The 27,556-nt window shown below is 37.4% G+C and overlaps 1 protein-coding gene across 2 annotated transcripts in view; it reads left to right on the top strand.

Moving 5' to 3' along the window:
* Positions 1-22,408, top strand: part of IFT57 (intraflagellar transport 57) — a 63,476-nt gene extending 41,068 nt beyond the window's left edge. The window contains exons 7-11 of one of the 2 annotated variants that reach the window (XM_002716719.6): positions 16,819-16,890; positions 17,816-17,947; positions 19,291-19,353; positions 20,950-21,016; positions 22,017-22,408. In XM_002716719.6, coding sequence (XP_002716765.1) covers positions 16,819-16,890; positions 17,816-17,947; positions 19,291-19,353; positions 20,950-21,016; positions 22,017-22,195 — 513 coding nt within the window. In that variant the 3' untranslated portion in view covers positions 22,196-22,408. Of the gene's footprint in view, positions 1-1,326; positions 8,146-16,818; positions 16,891-17,815; positions 17,948-19,290; positions 19,354-20,949; positions 21,017-22,016 lie in introns of those variants that run through there. The other variant, XM_089330716.1, reaches the window with a different exon arrangement.
* The last annotated feature ends 5,148 nt before the right edge of the window (positions 22,409-27,556 follow it).

The following is a 27,556-nucleotide window of genomic DNA, read 5'->3' as shown; positions in this document are numbered from 1 at the left end:
TTTTTACATTCTTACCTGTTCCTAAGTAGCTGACTTTCTCAAGGTACAACTGTAAAATGTACCTTAACCTTTACATTTCAACTCCAAGCAATTGGATTTTGTTTTAACATAAATAAGCTTTAGAGGTGTTGCCTTGGGTAATTCACAGCAGGGAACCTTTTGTAAAGAGTCATTGTGCTAAGGATGGAATCACTGCAATAGTCTTGAGCCCTTGGGCTCTCTAGTCGCTGTAAGAGCTAAAACTGAAGAGAGGAGAAAGGCCTTCATTAATCAGCAAATGGAATTCCATTTAAATGAACCCAGAGGGACCACAGAATTGCTGTATTTGGTATAAGTCTCTTCAAATTGGAAGCCAAATCATGCATATAGGTACAATGCTAGACAGTCTACATCAGGAAGCAAAAGGGGGTATTTTTCTCATTCCCAAGCAGTGGAGAGAGTAACTTACTTTGACCTTCTGCCATCCTTGTGTTTGGATGCAGTATAGGAGAGTGCTTATAAAATTTAGCTTTTTTAAATATTTCTGGTCTGCAGTGATTTATAAATTACAGTTTGGGAATAAAAAGCATTTCTTAAGACTTACACTCTGGTTTTTGGACAGGATATATGAATAAGATTCTAATATGAGCAAAAAGGTATAATATTCAGGAATGTATTTTATGTATATAACAGTCATTAAAATGAGATTGTCTGGTTTTTGAATAATGGAGAAACTACATTTATAATTTCTATAGGTTTTCTGATAGACAGGCCTTCTATTGAGAAATGTTCACATAATTTAAAGGAAAAATAAGGTACCAGATTAAAAAAAAAAAAGCTTTTACAATTACCAGTAACAAATGTAAATACAGGTGGCAATAAGTTGGTCTCCATGTGGCTCCATGTAGGAGTAATAGCTCCAATTACTGTCACAAATGTTTGTAATTGTATCTATTGCTGCCAAACAATAAATGCTTTTTAATATAGTAAGGCCATAAATGTACATGCTGCTGTTGTTTAAACAAATACAATTTTCTGCAAATTTATCCTTGAAACACCTGCTATAATCAGAAAGAGGTGAATGCTATCAAAATAAACTGCCTTAATTAAGTAGACACACATACATTTTTAGAGCAGCCTGCATGATTACTCAGCTGCCACATGGTTTCAGAGCATGAGAGAAATATCACTGATGGACCTTTGCTGACAAGCTTTCCTCAGAGGAGACCGCACTACACCAAACAGAATATTGTTTCGGGTGGTTGTATTATTTTTAAGCAAGATGTTATTTTGTGGATTTAAATTTGTATTTTCCAGTTCCTCCATTTTTTTCTTTTCTGCATGTAGGTCGTGACAGTTATCATGGTTGTGTGAAAGAAAACTGCTTAAATTATACATGCAAAAATACAGCGAAAGGGTGGAGAACAACACCACCATCCTTAAGCAACTGGAAAAAATTCCTAGTTGATTCTGTCACAGTCTTGTTGAATATTCAGGATATTCTGTTTAAAGATAGTTAATGATTCCTTGCTTCCTGTTTTCCCTGAGTGTAATAAATGTTTCAGCTAGATGGGGGGAAAGATTTCATTTATCACAAGTTGAAATAGGAGAATGAGTGTTTTTGCTTCAGAGATTACCATCAGCCATAACTAAAGAGCATTGATAGTGGTAGCCAGATTTTAAGTAAATAACCAATAAAAATGGCATGTTATGTAAATATTGCAGAGGGAACTTACTAACGCTTCACTGCTAATATACTTCAAATAGACATTTGTGATTGAGAGCAGTGAATTAATACACATTGATTATAATTAAAATGTCTAGACTGCCTTAATATTTCATAATTGCAAAATATGATTTAATGTTTCCTTTAAATTACTTAATATAAAACATGAATTGAAGCAGAAACCATTTGTCTTATGGACTTTCCTACAAAATGTACTTTTTGTTGGCCTGACTTACTTTCTAACCAACTGTATTGGAGTAGTTTTATCGCTGTTTTATTAAAAGTTTCTTTTTTAGATAAATGTCACCTCCATGGTTTTTACCCCATTGTATTTAAATCTGTTTCCTTACATCAAGATAACATTGTGTGATTTCTTGATTCTTCAAATATGCAGGAGATGACTATTATTGCTTTTTGTTAGGGAGAGGTTTCTTGGAGTTACAGGAATATCAGTATGAACTATGAGTTTTGATTAATAAATTCCTAAAGTTAGTAGAGATTGTCAAATTCATCTAATCCAGTTCTCCGCTGAGGTTACTGTCCATCCTCTGGAATAATTAAACTCTGACCTGGTCTATGTCTGTCCCTGCATTCTCAGAGAGGCTGTGCACTTCCTTCTTGCCTTGCCAAATGTCTTCAGTGGGCTTGCAGCTCCTGAAAGCCTGGAAACTCACTGAGAAGATGTGCATGGCCATGTAGAAGGGGTTTGAGTGGCGTAAGCATGAATAATAGATCTGATTCAAGATATGTAAACTCGTTGTTAGCAGATGGTAGTCACTAGAAATAACCTCTGAGCACAACTAATAAATGTTATTTAACTAACAAGGTATTTTATTTAGAGATCAGAATAACAAAGACAAGGTTTAAGGATAAAGGAAAGAGAAAGTATAATCTAGCAGTTGAGGAGGCACCAGACTGATGTCTCAAGTGCTGTGGTTCTCCCATATGAGGGCAGTTCAAGGTTTTTAAGGAGTTCAGAAAGGGAAGCTGTGCTTGGAAGGACATGACTAACAGTACATTGGGGTTCAGGGGTAAACACCAAACATGGAAACTGGTTTTGGGTTTGATAAACGGATTTTTTTTATAAATCTCAAATGTCAGTGCAATTTCTTGAGAAACACGCTGAAAGAATTCATGACTTGATTGTAACATGGGTGGAACACACATTTTTCATGGATGAATAGCTGCAAAATATTATTTGGCTGGAATCTGAAACAGGCAAAGTATTGTGTTAAGAGGTTCTAGTGTTTCATGAACCATAATGAGGCCTACTTCCCCTATGTGTATAACTAGTAAGGTTTGTTGTGATGTTAGTCACCTGCACCAGAAATCACCCTATTTAGTTACCTGTACCTCATTATACTCTGTTACAATAGATCTCCAGTTTCAATCAATTTCAAGTAGGTGTGAGAATACCAATGATTGTTGTGATATCCTTGCTTACCTACTACACACACTATTTTAGTTTTCTCCACAATGAAAAGAAACTCTAGAAAGCAGAAACTTCCCTGAGGAAACACAGATTTCCAGCAATCATGATTATTCGCAAAACTCACTGCAACAGATACACCACAGCACACACCACACATGCATACACAACTCATCTTAAGTTGTATATTTAGTTCTTTGAACATCTAAAAAGAAAAATCATACTTTCACACCACAAGGGTATGCTGCAGAAGATTTTAAGCTTCTGGCAATGGAAGAAAAATGTCACATTTAAAAATTCAGGAAAGCCACATTTTCTAATTATCCTGCAACCTGGTGGGTATTTTTCATTAAGAAAGTAATTCAATTTCATGAAAAAGTTATTTAATCGAATAGACCTTCTCACTCATTTTCTGTCTCATATACACATGCACAAGTGCTCACACATGCTAATACACACACAAATGTGAGCAGTGGTGAAGCTGAAGCATTTGACAATGAAAAGGAGCTTGCAAATCTGTGCAGAAAAAGAATACAGATAATGTTTCTCAGAGAAGAGAGTGTTCTCTGTGCAAGAGGGAAATTCACTGTTTTATATCCTTCCAGAAAGCATGATAAATTATAGACTTGTCTTAGAAATATTTGCTACAGTGAACATGGATAGACACCTGCAGCTTCTTCGATCAAGCAACCTCCCCTCCTCCTTTCACTTATTTTGCTGTCGGATTTGCAAAGAATTCTGTCCTTGACCATGAATGAGTTTTTAAACATACCACAGGAACATCTGTATTCCACTTTGAAGTCTTGAGACTGGTCACTTTGGGACTAGCTCACATTTGGCTCTGCCTCCTTATCACTGTACCTACAGTTAAAATTTTAATAATGCGTCTTACTGACCATCCAAGCAGGGCTTGCTCTTCAGCCACAGAAAGTGTGGACAGTAGCAGCCTCCAGCAGTGCACTCCTTCAGAGGCAAAGAACTGCCTAATGCAAGGTCTTGTCCTTCTGGGGGTAGCCTGCAGGTTGGCATATGTGAGTTATTTCCAGTTTGGGACTGCAGTGAATGATGCTGCCATGAAAATTATTCTACATATTTTTAGGTCAACGTATGTACACATTTTTACTGGAGTTTCCACTATGAGTAAAATTGCTAAGTTGTGGTGTGTGTTTATGTTCAACTGCAGTAGAGCCTGCCAAGTAATTTTTAAAAGTGGTTATAAAAATTTATACTATATCAAGCAGTTTATGAAAATTAGTTCTTTCATATCTTTGTCAACACTGGGTATTGTTTTAGTCTTTTTACATTAGTCATCCTGATAAGTATGTTATGATACCTCATTTTCATTTTAATTTGCATTTCTCTATTGACAAATGAGGTTGAACCCCATTGGTATTTGTATATCCTCTTACTATTAGGACATCCACTTTTTATTTTTACTTACAGAGGCCTTTTTTGTATTCTATATGAGTCCTTGTGAGGAATATGTACTGCAAATGCCTGCTCCTTAGCGTTCCTTTTTAATCACTAATTTCTGTATTATGATAAACAATGGCTTAATTTAATATACTCAAAAAGAACTTTTTTCAGGGGATGATGAATATGGCTAATACTTAGGTTTTTTACTTTATTTTTAAAAATATTTGTTTATTTTATTTGAAAGGCAAAGAGAGAGAGAGAAAGTCTCATCCACTGGCTCACTACCCAAATGGCTGCAGTGCCCAGAGCTGGGCTCACTGGAAACCAGGAGCTTCTTCTGGGTCTCTCAGTTGGGTACAGGGGGCCAAGTACTGGGGCCATCTTCCACTGCTTTCCCAGGTGTATTTGCAGGCAGCTGGATTGAAAGTAGAGTAGCCAGGATTTGAACTGGTACCTATATGGGATGCCAGCTCCACAGGCAGGGGCTTTACCCACTGCGCCACAATGTCATGCCCAGGTTTTATTTTAAAAAATCTTTGTTGCCGGCTCTGCAGCTCACTAGGCTAATCCGCCTTGCGGCCCCGGCACACCGGGTTCTAGTCCCGGTTGGGGTGCCGGATTCTGTCCCGGTTGCCCCTCTTCCAGGCCAGCTCTCTGCTGTGGCCAGGGAGTGCAGTGGAGGATGGCCCAAGTATTTGGGCCCTGCACCCCATGGGAGATTAGGATAAGCACCTGGCTCCTGCCATCGGATCAGCACGGTGCAGGCCGCAGCGGCCATTGGAGGGTGAACCAACGGCAAAGGAAGACCTTTCTTGTCGCTCCCCCCATTCTCAGAGGAATGACACCAGACTGGATGCTGTTTTCTTTCCCCAGCCCTTCCCGGATTTGCTGCCACTCCCCCGCCTCCGCGGAGCTCTCCAACCGACTTTCTTAGGGGGGCCCCACATGTTGTCTCTCTCCCTCTTTTGTAGTCCTCTCCCACCAAGCCATGCTCTGCTGCCCATGTGCTGAGCACGCCACTTTCCTCCAAACAGGGGTTGGGTCAGGAATCAGCTAATTAATGAAGCAGCTGTGTAAAATTTGTTTACTCCCTCAGAGCGCCATATGGTGGGAGATCAGATGCATAGAGTTAGTCTTAATAGTCTCAGTGGTCTAGTCTAGTCTCGGTAGTCTCAGTACTTATTTCGCCATGTTGCAGGAGACAGGCCCTGCTCCCCACAGATCCCCCTTCTTTTTATTCTTTGTGGCATTGATACATGCTTGTCTTCGGTGCCCCGCAGCGCATACTCTGCTCTGCTAGAGTTGCCCGCAGGTGCTTATCGCCCTAGGCAGTCTGAATCCGAGTCCTCTCATCGCCATGTTGTGGGGAGGCTTTTTTCCCCCTGTGACTTTTTATCTCCATCTCTCTCTCTCCCGTGGCTTTTCCGAATCACGGCCTAGCTTTCTTCTCCGCTACAGCCTAGATTTCGTCTCCGCTACAGCCTAGCTTTCGTCTCCACTATGGCCTAGCTTCCCCGCGGCTTTTCGTCTTTCTCTCCACGCGGCTTTCTTCCCGCAGCTTTTTGTCTCTGTCTCTCTCTCTCCCCCGCGGCTTTTCCGAATCACGGCCTAGCTTTTGTCTCCGCTACAGCTTAGCTTTCGTCTCTGCTATGGCCTAGCTTTCCCGCGGCTTTTATTTTTTTCCCTTCTCCTTCCCGGCTTTCTCCCAGCAGTCTGTATCCGAGTCATGACACCACTTGTTGTCCCTAGGTTCTCCCTAGTTTCCCTCCGGTATTTTCCCGGCTTTCCTCCTCCCGTCCATATCTGAGTCACGGAACCACTTGTCGCTCCCCAACTCGCGGAGGAATGACACCGGACCGGACGCTATTTTCTTTCCCCGGCCCTTCAAACAGGGGTTGGGTCAGGAATCAGCTAATTAACAAAGCAGCTGTGTAAGATTTGTTTACTCTCTCTCAGCACCATATGGTGGGAGATCAGATGTGTAGAGTTAGTTTCAGTCCACAGTCTCAGTACTTATTTGTCTCCCGGGTGCCCCGCCATGTTGCGGGAGATGGACCCTGCTCCCCACACTTTCTCCCTGTCTCTCTCTCACTGTCCACTCTGCCTGTCAAAAAAAAAAATCTTTGTTTATCTCAGTGTTATGAAAATACTTTTTTTTTCTTGAGGCTTTACTATCTTGCCTTTTATATTGAGATCTATAATACATCTAAATTTTAATTCATATGTGTGGTATGAGGTAGAACTCAAAATGTATATAGTTTTTATATGAATATGCAGCTGATCCAGATACTTTATTTAATAAACTATTCTTCAACTGGTGCACTACTGTATTTAAATGAGCATGTATGTGTGGATCTGCATCTAGATTATTTTTTTAAAGATTTATTTATTTATTTGAAATCAGAGTTACACAGAGGAGAGGAAGAGAGAGGGAGAGAGGACTTCATCCGCTGATTCACTCCCCAATTGGCCACAACGGCAAGAGCTGCGCTGATCCAAAGCCAGGAGCCCGGAGCTTCCTCCAGGTCTCCCACATGGGTGCAGAGGCCCAAGGACTTGGGCCATCCTCCACTGCTTTCCCAGGCCACAGCAGAGAGCTGGATCAGAAGCAGCCAGGTCTTGAACCTGCGCTTCAGGCCAGGGTGCCAACCCACTGCGCCACAGTGCCAGCCCCGCATCTAGATTACTTTAATATGTTAATCTGTATGTTGTTATTTGATATTATTGAAAGTGATATCTTTTTGATTTTCTTTGCTATTTATTGGTTTCAGATACACAGAAATAATTTGTCTACAGCAAACTTGTTAATCTATTCATTCTAACCATAAACCAATAGATTCTTTTGCCTTTTCAACATTATAGTTATATCATCTGCAAATAACATCAATCTTACTCCTTTCTTTACAAACCTTATAAGCTTTTTACTTTATCTTGCATAGTATAGTGGTGAGGAACTCTGGTCTTATGTGCATGTAATGGTATAAGCAGGGAAAAAGCTTTCAGTATTTTAACTTCAGAGTTAAGTATTATGCTAGCTATATTACTTTTGTAAATCTTTTAGTAGGTTAAGGAAGTTCTCTTTTGTTCCTAGTTTAGTAAGAGTTTATATCATGAAAGATATCAAATTTTTTCAAATGTTATTTTTCTTCACCTATTGAGATGATCATAAAGTTTGTCTTTTCTTTTTTCCCTCTTGTGGGAAATTATATGGATTACTTTTTGAGTATATATTAATACAACCTTGTATTTTAGAATAAATGCTTCATGATCATGATGCATTATCTTCCTTTTATATCACTGAATTTGATTTGAATTTGATAATATTTTGTTTTAGGAGCTTTATATCTATATTTATAAAAGGTATTGATCTGTAATGTTTTATTTATTTTTTAGGTGTCCTTGTTAGGCTTTGGTGCAGTTATACAGCCCTCATGAAACAAGTTAGCAATTGCTTTTCTTTTTCTCTGTTCTGTGGTAGAGTTTGTATAAGATTATTTTTTATTAAATATTTAGGAAAATTTACTAAAGAAGCCAACTGGGTCTGGATATTTCTTTATGGGAAATATCTTTATTTATATTTAAATAAAATATATTTTTTATTTATGAGCTTTATTCTTGTACGTATACCCTAAGAATGTTTTAAGTTCATTTCTATTTTACAATACATAAATACATTTTTGTAAAAATTCAAATATTACAGATAAAGCTAAGTTCATCCTCATCCATTATCCCCTTAAAATTTTTAGTTATACCTTATTGCATTTCACCATGGAAATAATGCTCTGATATACCTGTCCTTGCACATTTGGGTTGTACAAGTTTACCTGCATAAGAATTGTTAAGTCTCATTTTCTTCATATAAGTAGAGTTCACTTAAAGTGAATTTTACTTGTATGTTATGTTATATCAATAATGCTTAGTGTACTGCCTCAGCATTCCATGAATGTTAACATTATTAATACTATTATGTTTTTTAAAAAATCTCAGGATGGATATGGGTGTTGAAAGATTATACCCAAATAAAGAGATAGAAAAGCTTTATAAGTAATCCAAAAAAAAAAATCACAAATAGAAACAATACAAAAGCCAGCAAATTTTATTTGTAGGAGAGTCCCATCATTAACCCTTCTTTGGAACATATTTATCCGTGTTTTAAAGATAGTACTCACAGGGTTATCTACATTGTTCACCTGCAGCAGATTAGATGCAGCAAGCCTTCCTAGTTAGTGTCTTTGCTTTAGCAAAATATCCAAGATAATAAACATACTTAATGCTTAATGAAGACCCTTTGAATTGAGAATTTTCACAATTTCTTGTGCTTTTTAATGACACTGGATGTCAAAGTATGAAAATCAAAGAGCCCATTTGATATAACAGCAAATCCATAAGTCAGAGAAAAGACATTTGGTTTCCTATACATTATGTGATTTACAGTGTGAAAAGTAACACAACCTCAATTTGTTATCTATCCTGTGAAATGGAGGAATAGGATTTCTTCCCTTTCATTAGAATGATCTTGAAGATCCTTAGAGAAAGTGAACTGAGACAGACTTAAATGGAACTTATAAAAGCCCTCATAAATGTTTTTGTATTCACTAAAATAAAATTATAAAAACAAAACATAAAGAAGATTTCATTGATAATTATTCATAATGGAATTGGGGCAGAGGCAGTGAGAATATAGGAAAAAGGGTGGATGGCAGAGGAAAAGTAACATTTTTGTGATGGAAAGTGATTCAAGATGTATCAGAGCCTTGGGTCCTGCTGCTGCTCTTAGGAGAAATGAGAAGTGCTAAGACCTCTGTGAAGTGCCAGGGTCAGCAGCTGTGGTCTGGTATGGGTTTTTCCTGAGTCTAGGGCCAGCACAGGAAGGGACCTTCATTGGCTTTCTATCAAGAAGTCTTCAAACCTTGCCTCTCCACACAAAAAGAAGCTCCAACTTGGTTTCAAACAATGGAGAGTTTGACATTTTCCAGGATATAAATTACAGAAACTTATACGTAGATATAAGTTCAATTCTCCATCTCTAGCTCATAATTTAGCTTCTCTTTTTCCTGCGGTTTCAGGAGAAGCTCCAAGGATTGAATTGGAGATCTAGAGGAAAAAAATAAAATGTCTTTGCATATGCAAAGTAAATAGGTCAAGTACTATTCTGTTGAAATAAAACCCAGAGATCCATATAGTCCTACCAGTGACCTTAACAGCTGCAACTAGATCTCATACATTTTGATTTTATGATGTACCATGAATCACCATCTGTGGAGACTGCATCACAATTATCTAGTTTCTGAAAGAGATATATAATATAATTTGTTGCTAAAGAGTTTGGAGTGAAGAGGGGGGATTATGGCTACAACAATAGCTTTGCTATTTACCCTTATAAGTGATAGAATTATACATGAGACTTTGTATGGCAGGATGTTGAAAACGAGAAAGCCTAAAGAAATGATTTACTATAATCCTTATTAGTTTCCTCAATTCCATGGAGAGAGAAAATATGCAGGATTAGGTGAAACACTCATTTTCAATAAAAGAGGAATGATACTTAATGAACACACTTTACTGCACTTTGTAACAGGTGACCTTGAGACCCCAGTGGCCCATGTGTTCTCACTCAGTATGTGCCAAAGGAATTCTTGGTTTACCTTCCAAATGCTGGGAGAACATTTTATCACAAAGAAAAGCATCATATAATATATGCAAAATACACTGGTTTGGAAGTGCTTTCCATTTTCGAGACCTGAGGCTTTCAAAAGGTCACTTAGCCTATCTGATTCTTAGTTTTTCTCACTTTAAAATATGTATATGCAGGCAGTTTTTCTGCCTAACAACCCCCAAAATCACAGTGGCTTATAACAATAGCACATTATCCTCATTGAAGTTGCACATCTGCTGATGTGTGGCTCAGCTGTAGTTCTACTCTAGCTGTGCTCCGTGTTTCTTACTCCAGACCCAGTTTGAAAAGATGGCCCTTATGTGTGGCAAGCTTATTATGGCTGAAAGAAAGAGCAAGAGATCTTGGATAGATGCCTCTTTCAGCTTCTGAACAGTCCTGGCACAGATCATGTCCGTTATCACTCCACTGGCCATGAAGAATGGCATAGTCAAGGCCAGCATCAAGGGGGAAGGGGAGTATACCCCTCCCACAGCAAACCAGCAAAATCAAGTCAGCAAATTTTTACAGGGAAGGTAAAATTGAATAAGAAAGGATGTCATATCTACTTAGTTCTCCAAACTTCTGTGAGTCTCAAATAAGTTACATATTTATATATACATATATGTATGTATACATATATATTCATATGTATATATACATATACACACATGTGTGTGTGTATGTGCATTGTAACTTAATGGATTCTCACTAATATAAGAGCTGTCATTGTTGAACACTTCCTTTTAATGATACTTGTTTCAAGGATCCAGGTAGATTTCAAGTCCTCACTTATCCTTAAAATGTACAACTTTTCTGTTCTTACCACAAAACTTCGTAGAACTTTTAACTATATCAGTTGTCATTTTTCTAAAGCCGTGTATAAGAGGTCTTCAGAAAGTTCATGGAAAATGTGTATTATGAAAACCCTGCATGGATTTCAAAATAATTTTTGCATCAAAATAAATGTATCTTTTCATTACATTTTACCATGTGTTTTTTAACTTTTTAGCCACACATTTTGCCTTTTCATGTTCATATATTTTAAATGTCATAATTACAGTCATTTATTTTCTACTATATATTAAACCACTTTGAAAAACTTTTTGGGCATCCAGAAGCTTTTGTCCCTTTTTTCTTGATAATTAAATTGATAAAATTCCTTTATAGGAATTTGGAAAACATCATGCTGAGTGAATTAAGGGAGTCCCAAAGGGACAAATATCATATGTTCTCCCTGATTGGTGACAACTAACTGAGCACCCAAGGGGAAACTTGTTGAAGTGAAATGGACACTATGAGAAACAGTGACTTGATCAGCTCTTGTCCTGACGGTTGATGTACAATGTAATACTTTATCCATTTTAGTATTTTTTTTTTGGTTCTAGTACCATTGGTTGAACTCTGTAATTAACACACAATTATTCTTAGGTGTTTAAATTTTAACTGAAAAGTGATCCCTGTTAGGAATTTGGAAAACATTATGCTGAGTGAAATAAGCCAATCCCAATGGGACAAATGCCACTTGTTCTCCTTGATAGGTGACAACTAACTGAGCACCAAAAAAGAAACCTGTTAAAGTGAAATGAACACTATGAGAGACGGTGACTTGATCAGCCCTCACCCTGACTGTTGATGAACAGCTTAATATGTTATTCCTCTTAGTATTTTTTTTGTTTGTTCTACTTAATACTTTTGGTTGAATACTGTAATCAATACACAATTCTTCTTAAGTGCTGAAACTTAACTGAAAAGTGATCGCTGTTAAATATAAGAGTGGGAATAAGAGAGGGAAGAGATGTGCAATTCGGGACATGCTCAAACTGACTTACCTCAAACAGTAGAGTTAGAAACATACCAGGGGATTCGAATTCAATCCCATCGAGGTGGCATGTACCAATGCCATCTCACTAGTCCCAGTGATCAATTTCTGTTCACAATTGATTGTAATGATAGGACTAAGAACCAAAGGGATCACATAAACAAGACTAGTGTCTGCAAATACTAGCTGATAGAATAAAAAAGGGAGAGAATGATCCAACATGGGAAGTGAGATACACAGCAGACCCATAGAATGGCAGATGTCCTAAACAGCACTCTGGCCTCAGAATCAGCCCTTAAGGCATGCAGATCCAGCTGAAATGCCCATGAGAGTATTTCAGGCATGGAAAGCCAAGACACTCTGGGGAAAAAAAAAAAAAAAAAAACTAAATGCAAGATCTCCACGAGTGAGATCCCAGTGGAAAGAATGGGTCATCAAAGAAGGAGGTACCTTTCTCTGAAGGGAGGAGAGAACTTCCACTTTGACCATGGCCTTGTCTAAAAATGATCAGAGTCAGTGAACTCAGGGGGCTTCCATAGCCTTGGCAGCTCATGACAAGAGCCTAGGGGGATTACTGAGGCCATAAACAAGAGTGTCAATTTGTTAAGTCAACAACAGGAGTCACTGTGCACTTATTCCTCATGTAGGATCTTTGTCCTTAGTGTGCTGTACATTGAGATTTAATGCTATAACTAGTACTCAAACAGTATTTTTCACTTTATGTTTCTGTGTGGGAGTAAACTGTTGAAATCTTTACTTAATGTATGCTAAACTGACCTTCTGTATATAAAGAGAATCGAAAATGAATCTTGATGTGAATGGAAGGGGAGAGGGAGTGGATAAGGGGAGGGTTGCGGGTTGGAGGGACGTTATGGTGGGGAAGCCATTGTAATCCATATTCTGTACTTTAGAAATTTATATTCATTAAATAAAAGTTAAAAAAAATTCCTTTATAGGAAATTTAGAAAATTTTAGGAGAATAAAGAAGAAATTTAAAGCACCTGTATTTAAATCCTGTCCTAATATACAAATGTGCACACACCCACACACACACACACTCATACATATATACACATGTGCTTTTGAATCACACAAATTATCTGAGCACCAAATGAAAATATTCTCTTGAACTGCATTCTAACTTTACTATATGTTGTTAACATACTTTTCTGATAATCATTAAATATTTTTGAGAACATGAATTTAACATTTTAACATCTAGCATTAATACATATAATATGCCAAATACAATACATATATAATTTTAAAGCTCAATAATTAAAAAACCAACTACACAACTAGAAAGCTGGACCACTCTTGGAGCCACCTCTGTGCTGCCCTTCCCATTCAGTAAACACCGTTCTCAAGATTGTGTGCTGTCATTAACTTCTTTCTTTTTTTAGTATTTTCAGATATGTGTGTATTTCCAGACATGTATCATTGAGTTTTGCTTGGCTTTGAGATTTATTAAAAAAAAAAAAAAGACAGTATCATACTACCCTATTTTTAGTAGTGGAATGAATATTACAAAATTAGTTTAAAATGTCCTCTACTATTAGACACATAGTTTTCTCCTGCTTTACAAAGAACTCATACATTAATTTTTGTGTATTCCTAATTTCCTTGGGGATAATTTCTAGAGGTATAATTGCTGAATTAAAGTGAAAGAACACATTTATGTCTTTTCTTTGTAACTGTGCATCAGGAAATATGTACATCTAGAAGATGTTAATAAAAACAAGTATACAGATTTGCCTAGTTCATAATTATTAACCATTATTAGCTCTTTCCACTTCCACTGGCAATAAGAATACAGTGGCTTGTCCAATTTTAAGTCAAAAACCAAATTCCTCAGTTTTTCTGAATTCCTTGAAATTTTCCATTCTTTTCTATTCTTGTCACACAGTGGCATCACTATCTGCTGGGTTCTTTTATTTAAAAGAGCTACACAGAGAGAGGCTCAGAGAGAAAGAGAGGTCTTCCATCCGTTGGTTCACTCCCCAATTGGCCGCAAGGGCCCGAGCTGCACCGATCTGAAGCTGGGAGCCTGGAGCTTCTTCTGGTTTCCCATGTGGGTGCAGGGGCCCAAGGATTTGGGCCATCTTCTATTGCTTTCCCAGGCCATAGCAGAGAGCCAGATTGGAAGTGGAGTCGCAGGGTCTCGAACCGGCACTTATATGGGATGCTGCCACCAGCTACACCACAGTGATGGCTCCTATCCCCTGGGTTCTTCAGGCTAGAAACCTTAAAGACATCTCTCTCTTCTTACCATCCCCCACTCAATCACTGCTTGAATCATCCCTTCCCTTCCATTTTTGCAAACACTGTTCTTATTTAAACCTGCTGATCTACATAACATGGAACATTACATGACCTCCTACTTGGTCTCCTACCTGTCTTGAATCTCTTGCCTTTCTTGTCAGTCCCTCACTTTGCTACTTTCTCAAAACACAGACTTGTCCTTAAAACGGACACTAAAAATAGTTGATAGTTCCACATTATCCACATGATAAAATCCACTCTCCTTTCTTGTTATAGGCAAAGCCCTTGATCTAATATAACCTACCTCTCCAGCTTTATTTCCTATCATCCATTCTCTCTACTCCACCCAAAGGACTTTCCATCTTGTACTCTAGGTAGCCTACACTGCTTGTTCCATATGTATTTTCCTGTTTTTCATCATTCAAATCCCCCTACATTCCAGCCTGCTGAAATGCTATTCATGCTTGAAGTTTTCACAGAAGTACCACTTCTCCCATGGAGTTTTATGTCAATGTAAGTTATTAGAGTTGCACATAGATGAGTCAGGCATGGTTGCTTCTCTTAAAAATGTTTTAGATACCAATGCATGTGTAAAATATAGTTATAAATAATACTGCTTAGAAAATGGAGAACATGAACTATTTGTAGCACATCCATTACAACTATATACATTTATATGTGTATGTGTGTGTGTTTGTACATATCTAAATATGTAAAGAAATAAAAAGGTTTATAGGAAGACTTGTAAATACTTGAACTTGGTGTTTGTAAAGCCCTCTAAAATTCTTTTGGAAACAAGGAAAAATGAATGTTTTTCAAAAAATTAATAAAACAATTATTAGGTTTTCTTTCATAAAAATGCTTACTGGTTTTGTATTTAATTTTCACTGATTTATTTTATTTATATTAGAGACAGAGTGATCTCCTTGTTCACTCCTCAAATGCCTGCAACAGCCAGGGCTGGACCAGAACTCAGGACATAAGCCAGGAACTCAAACCAGGTCTCCCACATAGGGGCAGGAAACTAATTCCTTGAGCCATAACTGCTGGCTTGGCCCAGAGTATCCATTAGCAGGAAACTAGAATGAGGAGTCAGATGTGGGACTTGAACCCAGACACTCTAATGTGGGTTGTGGGCCTTAACTGCTAGGCTACACACCTGCCCTTAGGTTTGCAGTTGCAGGAGGCTGGCAAGTTGCTGCTTCTCCCTGTCCCAGTAATTGCTGGCTGATTTAGTTTCCTTGCCAGATCTCTCTGGTCATAGTTACAGGTGGTGAACAGTCCACTAAACTGTAAAATGAAATTTTGCAACTAGATAATTGTTAAATAGATGAGTCATTGATCTCTAATATACTTTCCAGTTCTTAAACTCTGAGATACCTTTTGCTCATGGGATACAAAAAATGCTTAAGGATAAAGGAAAGCACTGATTTGTTTTTTTGCTTTATAACCCTCACTAGTAACATGTAGCCAATTGCCCCTTTTCTTAACTTCAAACTGTAAATACATGAAGTGTAAGAAGTCATATACTTGGCTTCTGATCCAAATATACCACTACTGGTATGGCCTATTTCTGTTACCTGGCCTCTGTTTTCTTATGTTGGAAATGAAGAGTGAGACTAAATGTTTTTTGAGGTTCTTTGTAACTTTAGTGTATTAAAATTTTATAACTGATATATTTGAAGTACCCAAGGATTTTTTTTAACCCTTGTAGTCATTAGCTCACTTAACATATTAGTTAAGTTATGCATAGAATGGAATTATTCATGAAATACTTTTCACAAAATAATGTCATTAGCAAAGTGAAGCCTCAAGGTATGCTAACAGTATGTGAGATTGAGAAGTGTCTTAGTTCCATCTCTTATTTCTATTTACCAGAATACTTTTTTCTTACAATGCGTATTTCTTGTCTTTTAAAAATTTCACTTGTAGTATCATAATCTGAAATATTTTGAAAATTTATTGTAGGAAATTAAAATGTTGCAGATTTCAAATATTCTCACTATTTCTGATCAGTCTGGTAGCAATAGACCATATTTAAAAATACATGAATCTAGTAATCGTTAAAGACTTTCTTTATTAAGAAGGACTCTCAAACGTCTCACTGAAGAGAGTCCATTTTATTCTCCAAAAGACAAATTAATGTTCGATATATTCTGAGTCCAGAGTTGCTTGTGGCAAACATAATTATTACTGCTTAAACAAGTATTTCTTTTCTAATAATTAGATTTTTTTCATTTTGATGGGTAATCATAAATATTAACCACCAGCAGTGCAGGAATAATTTATATTCAAATTGTCAGACATCACTCTGTGAACACATAAAATAATTTACATTTATTTAGAACATCTTATCCTAAAATGCTCACCAAATATTTCTTTGTAATCTAATTGCAAGCTATATATAGGACTCTACCACCTGAAATAGGGCAGCAACCAAAGTAGTTAAGATAAAGGACACAACTGCAAACAAAACAAAGAAGGAAACGCCGTAATTTTTATTGTGTTCCTATGTGCTCTTTTACCTGTAGGATTGGAGAATCCATGTTGATCAAATGCACCAGCACAGAAGTGGAATTGAGTCTGCTCTAAAGGAGACTAAGGTGTGTGAATTGCTTCAGATGCACCAGTATACATTTAATCATCTGTAGATTACCTGTTGTGGGACATTTCTACCCTGTACTCACTAGTCCTTGTCAAAGTTAACAAAGAGGTAGACTAGGACTATTCACAAAGTGTTTTTCTGTTCAAAAAATAGTGAGTTAGCAAAGTGGAGCATCTAGGTTTGCAAACAGATGTGTGGGATTGAGAAGTACGCTAGATACAATTCTTGCCTTCCAAAAGCTTGTTTTTTGAATATACCATATTATATTTGAATAACTCTTCAATTTAAACTAACTAAAGAAAGTTGATTTATATAAAAGCTGTATCTATATTCAATATATTACATTCAAAATACACATATAATACACATATCTAATGTGTATTCCTGAGTCCTGAGGGATGAGAGCAATGCCTACAACTTAGAGCGTTCCCAGGTTTGCTGTCGTGCTAGAAAGGGGAACTGTTGGAGGATGCCACAAATAAGCAAAGCTATAGTGAGCAGTTATGGGTCCCAGGCTAGAGCTGGAGGTTTCAAGATCTATTTCAAAATGGAATATTCCAGTCTTCTTTGTGGTAAAGGAATGTCCGTGTTATTCCCTTATGTTCTTTGATTGTGAACTTTTTAAGAAGCTAGTTACAATCACTTACATTTTAGTTATGCATAAGGACAAAAGAATTAACACTACCATGTGACTTTTCATTTTTAACATCCCATAATATGCAACTAAAATATTTCTCACCACAAACTTTGTTTTCTTTTTGTGTTTCTTTGTTTTGTTTTGAAAATTCCCAACTCTTCTTTATTGTGTTTGTGGTAGATCATTTGTAGTAATGAATTGAATGAATGTTAACTCATTTTTAACTGTTTTTAAGAAATCTGTTTTGTAAGTTCTTTTACCTATTGAAACCCTATGAAATTTGCAGGGATTTTTGGACAAACTCCATAACGAAATTAGTAGGACCCTGGAAAAGATTGGCAGCCGAGAAAAGTACATCAACAATCAGCTGGAGCACTTGGTTCAAGAGTATCGTGCAGCTCAAGCCCAGCTGAGTGAGGTAACTTCAGAATGATTTCAGGGATTTCTTCCAGTTTCTGACCTTAATCCCTAAGCTTGACACTTGCTTTTCATTTGAGAATTGTGAAATGCTTCTCACAAACAGCACCACACTAATTCTCTGCCCTCTTTAGGAAGCTGTGTGGGGGATAGAGCTTACCTCCATTTTACATGTAATAGAAATTGTTGTCTCTTAGAAGTCTTTAAATATACTTCTTCATTTCATGTCAGTGAATGAAGGTATTTATTGTTGGGAAACCTGGCTTAGAACAGGAATCAAGTGTCAGGACACCTTTTGTTTCTAAGTTTGTTGTTAATTTATTGTAGGAGTAGGAGGAAGAAGAATAGCTTGCGTTCACATGTGTCAGAGGGAAAAGACAGCCCTTGCCATAACAGCTCACAAACCACAGAGTAAGAACCATGAAAGCTGCTCAGAGACAGGCTATTTAAGTAATGAAATGAGACATATTTTTCACTCTTCCAAAGTTTTCCAATTTTTACCAAAAAACAAAATAACATGCAACTCACTAACCTTTGAAAGCAGCAGCTTTTGGTCCCAGGAGAAGGAATAGCTAACAGTTTTCCCTTGGGATTTATGCCCCCTGGTTTCCTGGTGCTCAGGAAGACTAGTAAGAGCATTTGCAAGCATCAGTTGAAGGCATGTTTTGTTTTCTTTCAGCAGACAAGGTTAGAAGAAGAAAACAGTGGACATGAATTTGAGATAATTCTGTACTTTCAAAAGTTCTTTAAAACCAAACAGAATTTAATCTTTAATTTTATCACATTGCTTATTGCCTCATATAGACATCTACTTGTAAATATTTTTAGTTAAAAAACTGTAAAATTCTCTGAATAAAGCCACCATATATCTAATATTAATATTAAATAATTGATTATTACAGTAGTTTCCAAGAACATGTTCTAGTTGATTGTACTGTCTGCTGTTTGTTAATCCTTATTAATTGCTGAGCCTGCTGCCTTGCTTTGATTGATTTTTTAACTGATTTTCTCTACATAGCATGCAAATTAGATTGAACAGAGCCATTCTCCCAACTATTTAGCAATGGCCGAGGACAGTTTTTATTGTGAACCATGCCCATGTGAGTTACACAGATGGTATATAAAGGTTAGGGTAGTTCATCATTTTATAGTGCTTTTCTTAAGTAGATGGTGCCTATTAGGGGCATCAAATAGCTACAGTTAAATGTCACTTTCACAAATGCATTCAGACGAGGAGGGGGTTGCCATAAATGCTATGCAGGAATTATAAACACAAAGAGGTCATATGTAAGTGATCTATTTCTGTTTTGAATTTGTCATTAAACAAATTGTCTTCCCTCTCAGGCAAAGGAGCGATACCAGCAGGGGAATGGCGGAGTAACAGAAAGAACTAGACTGCTGTCTGAGGTACGCACCGGCACTCTTGCCTGGCTTCTAGCCTGACATTCAGAGGCATTGAGTAGTTTAATACCACTCTTTGCAATAATTGCTTCCTGTGGCTTCAAGTCATTTTCTTTAGGAGAAAATCCCTAATGTTCTTATTAATAAATCAGTTATTTAGACATGTCTTGTTATATTAGCATACTTATATTTAATCTTGTGTTTCACAATAATTGTAACTAATATATAGATGAATAAAGCATTGGTTTAGGAGTCTTACAAATGTTCCTGTTACTATGCAAGATTTAAGATTCATTTTTAGTAATTGTAGTTAACTTGTGTAGGATCTTGGGTATTTCCCTGTCCACAATTGGGAGTGGCTTACAACTTCTAGGATATTGCATATATTTTTGCATTTATTTTCATGATCTTGCAAGACAGATAAGACTTGATTATATTCTTCACTAAAGAGCTAAAAGTGAAAAACCATGCAATAAGGTCAAGAGCCAATTTGGACTAAAATCCAAGATTATCTTTGGTTACAATCCTGTGTAATTGCCACAAACTTTACTGTTGTGACAGTAAAGAATTAAGCTCCTTTTGTAGAGATTATGTGAGGATTAGCTATTTTAAAGTACTGAAAATATAAGAGAAATATTTAGACCCTCAGCTCATGGTGCTTCTAGGCAAATAAAACATTATATATAAGTAAGTACCCACTTATGTTAGCTAAATTAACACTTGAAGGGAGTCCAGGGAACCATTTAGTTCTTTTGGAGTAGGTAGTTATCCCCAGTTGTAACATTTCAGGTGCCTGAAAGAAATTAATTTGCTTTACTTGGATGAGCACTTTATTCCCAAGGAAGGTTTAACTCACCAATATGATAAAAATAAATAAATAAATAAAATAAAGCCCACTACTAAGTTACAGTAATTATGGCTTAGTTCTGGATTATATGAAAATTTTTCAGTTTTTTTAAAGATGATATTTTCTACCTACATTAATGCTGGTTTGGGAGTTTGCTAATAATAGAGGCTATGGTAGTATAATTTATACATAGAATACAGAGAAGAACCAATATAATGGAACAGGATGCTCTTGGAGTTTGGAGTTCATGGTTTGAATAAGCAGTAGAACAGTTTTATATATGGCTATATGATACTTTTTTAATGTTCAATATAATAAAAGGTGACATAATCTTTTGGTGAGCTATACTGTTAAAAAGATGCATATGAAACTTAGAAATCTAGAATCTCTTTAGAATGCTTATAATATTTTAATTAATAATTGATTGTTAGAGAATGGCATGGTAGATGCTTGTGAGATAAAAGCAAGATTGAAATGGATAAAACAAGTTTGCTTTTGTTGTGTCATGTCACAACATGACAAACCTAATGTGAAAATATTTTGATGAAGTTCGACATTAGAAGTATTCTCAGAAGATGAAAAGTTTTGTATATCGGCATGTTTTATATTCTTGTTTGAATTTGTCCAGAATATTCCTAATATCTTTGTTGCTCTTTGTGTGTATTTAATATTTAAATTATTTTTGTCAGTAGATCATTTAAAAAATTTGAAAATTTATTAAAATTCCATGCTCATGAAAAATGTTTTAATGAAAGGTTACAGAAGAATTAGAAAAGGTAAAACAAGAAATGGAAGAAAAGGGCAGCAGCATGACTGATGGTGGTAAGTACACGCTTGTTCTGAAGAGAAAATGTGAGGGAGAGAAAAAGAGCTCTTCAAAAAGACTACCTAAGAAAGTAGAATTAATTAGGAAGTCTGCTTTTCAAATGAGCTGTTTGTTACTTGTTAAAGAGAGATATATGGTCCAGACATCATGTCTGATCATCGGTATACTAAGAGCAGTAGTTTTTTTTTCTTCTACTATAATTTTGTTTTATTCAAACTGCATTGATTCAAAGAGTGTGAAATAGTTACATATGTGCTCGTAGAAAGTATCATACCAATTTTAAAGAAATGTTTTATTCTGTTTTCATCAAATAAGCTTCATTTTCCCATTTTATGTACAGAAGGACACTAAGTGTTTGCCCAGATGACACCAAGGCAATGATGTAGTGACCTTTGTCTTTTTTCCTCCTCCCCAGTAGACCTGACTGGGCAAGGGTCAAATAGAGAAGAATTAATAATCTTGCAGTAACCATCCTCCATTGTGAGCTGGTTATTTTCACACAGTCCAGCAGTGATTGCCTAAGGCTTTTCTAAGCCAGGAAAGATTTTCTAGCGTTCTAATGATCTATACTGCGTGATCTTTTAAAGGGATGTGTTGGATGTTTTTTCATAATGTTTTAAACGGGCCCATTATCTATATCTCAAAGGTAATTCTCTCTTTCCCTTTTCCCCCTTTGTACCACCTTTTCCTACAGACAAATACACTAGCCCATAAAATCATGTCAGACACATCTTTAAACACCCACTCAGCAGTTCTTCCCCAAGAAAGAGAAGAAAGTTCAACTTCAGTAACCAAGTACTACATCATTTCCCTTCCTGAAAATCTCAGGTGTTTAAAATGCCATAGCCAAATTGTGTGAATGTCAGTGAGTTGTTGGCTGTGTTTTAACCCTATTTTTGGCTTAAGACAAAGTGAGGAAAATGTCATACAGTTCTATAGCAAGTACACTGGTACTCCAAATGAACATTGTCACTCCATGCTATTTTCATTCTGCAGCTCCTTTGGTGAAGATCAAACAGAGCTTAACAAAACTGAAGCAAGAAACAGTTCAGATGGACATTAGGATCGGTGTTGTGGAACACACCTTACTCCAATCAAAACTGAAGGAGAAGTCCAACATGACTAGAGACATGCATGCAACAATTATTCCAGAATCAGCAATAGGCTCTTATTAAAATAAACTGTTTTCACACTTCTGATTAGTTGAGCTTTTATGTCAAATCATATTTCTTATTGCATAGATTTCCACAAACAGTTATCTCTTTTAAAGCATATTCAATGGTTTATTTTTACAGGTACTTACACACAAGTTGTATCATGGTGATTATGATGGTTAAGACTTTGCATTGAATACGTTTAATAAAATAACTAAAAATTCTCACTTCCAATGACGATTTCATTGTTACTGATGTCAAAGCTCCTGCCTGGCAGGTCATTTTTGGTACCTTGTACAAGCCAGTGTTTATGACCTGTGCTTTCAGTAGATGCTACTCTTGTCACCACGTGAACCATTGGAAGAGGCCTGGCCTTTTGCTTTGATGATCACAAGTGCGTCTGTGCCAAGCAGCAGCTAAGGATGGGTAGGGAGATTCTGCATATGAAGGCAGAATGCCCTTGCCTCAGCCATATGGTTACCTAAAATTACAATCATTTAAAGTATAGACAAAGGTTATTATTAATATAGGACATTTATGACTTATCATGAGTGTTTCCTAGCTAAAATGATTTTATAGGCAATCTATCTTCTTGGATCTAAGACCACTTAAATAAATAAATGTTCAGTTATATTTGACTCTGCACCTACAATAAGGAAAAGGTGAGTATGTACACATATCAGTGCTACGTACTTTTCTCTTGTTGTGTGCACTGCCCAGGAACTCATTTTGAAGGAGAAACAGTGGTGACAAATCCTGTGAAGATGAGTTTCTGGGACTGATGATCTTCACTTACCCATTTTACTGAGACAACTGTCTAGGGTAGGATTTCTCCATTGGAAATAAGTAAGATTAGATTACCTGACTTAAAACTGGGCAAACTTGTCAGAGGGGCACGGAGCATAAGGTTGCCCACATTTTTAAAATAATAATAAAAATCACCAATGAAAATCTTAATGCTTTATGTTTAGTACAACAAAAACAATAAAATGCCATTATCATTTTTTATTCTAATCATTTTTCTCTAGGATTTTATTTTTTCATAGGCTTGATTTATAAACATATGTGAATATATCCTCAAACACATACACACACACACATTTGTTCCTTCAAACTCTCTCTGGTTTTACATTAAATTTAGCAAAGAAGAAAATCAGTGTGGATATAAACGACTACCCAACAGGATGGCAATCAATATAATGATAAATAAGCCAGTTTATTTAATACATAAAGGCAAAAATGGGTGAAGGGGGAAGAAATCCACCACGGGATTATAGGCATAAGAATTCTGAAATTTTCCTCAGCATTTACAGCCAACTTTGGGAAACCTAGTAGAAAATGTGAAACATAACCTTTGGTCCTGGAAATTTATTTGTATAGACATTGTCTTGGCAGGTTTCCGGCGGACTAATTAATGCAGAGAACCCTTCCACATAAATGAGAGTGCTCCATAAAATGTATTTTTCTCAGAAGCAACATGCACTCTATGTCATACAAAACTCTAAGAACTCTCAATGAGTAGCTTGAACAGATTATTTTTATTTCCTATTCTGGATATTCCATTTTACACACTTGCGGTTGCAAGCCCTTTACTCTCTTCCTTTAGAACACTGCATATCTCAAATAAAGGATTTATGCTGCATTATAATTATTTCTTTCTTTCTACTGCCTTCTCTACTAAATTGAGCTAGGACAAAATATTCTTACTTTCCAGGGCCAGTGCTGTGGCATAGCAGTTAAAGCTGCCGCCTATATAGCTGGCATCCCATATGGGTGCCAGTTCGAATCCTGGCTACTCCACTTCCCATCCAGCTCTCTGCTATGCCCTGGGAAAGCAGAAGATGGCCCAAGTTTTGGGGCATCTGCACCCACATAGGAAGACCTGGAGAAGCTCCTGGCTCCTGGCTTCGGATCGGCGCAGCTTCGGCTGTTGGGGCCAACTGGGGAGTGAACCAGCAGATGGAAGACATCTCTCTGCCTCTCCTCTCTCTGTGTAACTGCCTTTCAAATAAATAATCTTTTAAAAAAAAATTCTTACTTATTCCTAGTCAAGTGCCCACTACATAAAAAGTGTCCATTAATTTTTTTAAGATAATAAGTGGATAGATGACTGGAATCATAGTTCCAGGATATCTTCTAACTTCTATAGCCTGAAAGATTTAATGATTTTCAGTTTGTTTTCTTAGTATGGTTTTAACATCTTTATGGTTATCAGCAGATACCTGTTTTTTCCTTTCTGATTGGATTGGAATTGGAAGCATCAGTATGAATGCATGTGGTTTTTATCATATTGAAAGAAATATTTATAAATATAAAAATATTTCCTAGTTCTATCCTCTGAGAAGGCCTATAAGCAGTAATAGTCCAACAACCCTAAGTTCAATATCTAGCACTCAGATCTTGGTGTCTAAATTCTCTAAAAAAGAAAAAAGAAGAAAGGAACGATTTTTTTTTTACAAAAATGGCTGATTCCTGAGCCGGCGCCGCGGCTCACTAGGCTAATCCTCCGCCTTGCGGCGCCGGCACACCGGGTTCTAGTCCCGGTCGGGGCACCGGATTCTGTCCCGGTTGCCCCTCTTCCAGGCCAGCTCTCTGCTGTGGCCAGGGAGTGCAGTGGAGGATGGCCCAGGTGCTTGGGCCCTGCACCCCATGGGAGACCAGGAAAAGCACCTGGCTCCTGGCTCCTGCCATCGGATCAGCGCGGTGCGCCGGCCGCAGCGCGCCGGCCGCGGCGGCCATTGGAGGGTGAACCAACGGCAAAGGAAGACCTTTCTCTCTGTCTCTCTCTCTCACTGTCCACTCTGCCTGTCAAAAAATAAAAAAAAAAAAAAAAATAAAAAAAAATAAAAATAAATTCTCTAAAAAAGAAAAAAGAAGAAAGGAACGATTTTTTTTTACAAAAATGGCTGATTCCTGAGCCGGCGCCGCGGCTCACTAGGCTAATCCTCCGCCTTGCGGCGCCGGCACACCGGGTTCTAGTCCCGGTCGGGGCACCGGATTCTGTCCCGGTTGCCCCTCTTCCAGGCCAGCTCTCTGCTGTGGCCAGGGAGTGCAGTGGAGGATGGCCCAGGTGCTTGGGCCCTGCACCCCATGGGAGACCAGGAAAAGCACCTGGCTCCTGGCTCCTGCCATCGGATCAGTGCGGTGCGCCAGCCGCAGCGCGCCGGCCGCGGCAGCCATTGGAGGGTGAACCAACGGCAAAGGAAGACCTTTCTCTCTGTCTCTCTCTCTCACTGTCCACTCTGCCTGTCAAAAAAAAAAAATTAAAAAATAAAAAATAAAAATAAATAAATAAATAAAAATGGCTGATTCCTGGCCAGTTCAGAGAAAGCGGAAGTTGAACCTAAAAATCCAGCTCTGCCAGAAAATTAAGAAAATACATAAGGAATGTTGGAGGAAATGTCTAAAGGACACAGCCAGATTGAGGGGTAGCCCATTGACCAATGTTGGGACAATGGGAGAATCAAAGGAAATCATAGTAGTGAATTATAACCCTTAGAATTAAAAACCATGAGTCAATGCAGATCTAAATGAATACATAAATAGGGAGATGAGGAAGGTCTTCCCCAATAGAGTGGCAGCTCATGTAAAATAAATGCTAGGTTTAGAAAACTGACAACCCCTATAGTAATTGTTCTGGTGAGAATCATCCATGGATGCTAAAACAGCATGGGAAAGTTTAGTAAGAGACAGGATATTTATATAATTTGTAAGTACAAAGCTATTCCTCAAAGAAAAAAAAAATTAAACTTTACAAGTAGAAGAAACTGACACCACTTGAGGTGATCAAACTTGAATATCACTAGTGACAGGACAAGTAGACATCAGGTGTCTCCTGAAAACGTCAGGTCTATGTGGCTCCTGCTGCAAATGCATAACCCGAATCTCATCATGAAGCATCAGGCAAATGCAAGTGAGGGACTTGTAAGAAATGGCCTATATTCTTCAAAAAATGATTAGGTCATGAAAAGTGACAGCGAAATGGAATGAGTGCTTCCAGATTGGACCTTGGGCCAGTAAAAATGCACAAATGGTCTGTAAAAAGTTCGTGGAGAATGCCTCATATGAAAAAATTGCGGATTTTGAAAATGTTACACTAAAAATAAGTTTACCTTGCAATTCCATTTTTCTGCAATCTAAAGTACTCTCACATATATGTTTTTGTTATAAAGAGCACAATGGGGAAAATTTGAATAAGGCTTACATATTGGATATCATTAATCTTTTTATTTTATTTATGCTGTGATTACATTAGTGAATATCCTTGTTATTCATAAACACACAGGTATTTGGATATAGCAGGATACCATGTCAGCATGTTATCAAATGGTTCAAGGGAAAAATTGTGTGTATATGTGTCTGTGTGGTTTGTTCACACATATACAGAGGGAGAAAGAAGGAAAATGATAAAATGTGGTAAAGTGTTAACATTTTGGGGAATATGGGAGTAGAACATATAGAAATCTGTTGTACTTTTCAGCTTTTCTATAGGTCAAATTATTTCAAATTAATCTTTAAAAATCATGATTATTGAAGATGATATGCTCTATATAGAAGTCAGCTTCCCATAAGTCAAATAGTTAACCAACTTGTTGAAAAATATAACCTCCCCAGTAAAATTCTGTGGCCCATTAAACACAACTTAAACATAATTTTATAATCATTGATTCACTGAAAAAGTAGAACAATTTTTGACATACTAAATAAGAAAGTTTTTTTCCTATTACCCTCTAATTTACCTAGGTCAGCATTTTCCCATAAGTTTTATACAAAAACAAAAGTTTCTTGCCGGTGCCGCAGCTCATTAGGCTAATCCTCCGCCTTGCAGCGCCGGCACACCGGGTTCTAGTCCGGATCGGGGCGCCAGATTCTGTCCCGGTTGCCCCTCTTCCAGGCCAGCTCTCTGCTGTGGCCCAAGAGTGCAATGGAGGATGGCCCATGTGCTTGGGCCCTGCACCCCATGGGAGACCAGGAGAAGCACCTGGCTCCTACCATCGGATCAGCGCAGTGCGCCGGCCGCGGCAGCCATTGGAGGGTGAACCAATGGCAAAGGAAGATATTTCTCTCTGTCTCTCTCTCTCACTGTCCACTCTGCCTGTCAAAAAAAAAAAAAAAAAAAAAAAAAAAGTTTCTCTAGTCAGGGAAATTTGAGAAATATTGTTTCATTATCTTCAGTATTTCCTGTCTACAATGTGAATCTACAAACTGTGAATACATGTCCATTATTGTTTACAAATATAAAATCACATGCCCCTCTCACCCAATGACACAATATTAAGAATGTAGGTGTATGTGAAAGTCAGTATGCAGTAGTTCTGGGATCGTTTTCCAACTTGTCTGTCTGAGAAGACCTCCACTTGCCACTCTGACTCGTAGCTCTCC

The sequence above is a fragment of the Oryctolagus cuniculus genome, chromosome 4 (assembly GCF_051225735.1).
Source record: "Oryctolagus cuniculus isolate XC-2025 breed Fujian yellow rabbit chromosome 4, ASM5122573v1, whole genome shotgun sequence".
NCBI classification, from domain to species: Eukaryota; Metazoa; Chordata; class Mammalia; order Lagomorpha; family Leporidae; genus Oryctolagus; species Oryctolagus cuniculus.
This window is presented reverse-complemented; position numbering and strand designations above follow the sequence as displayed.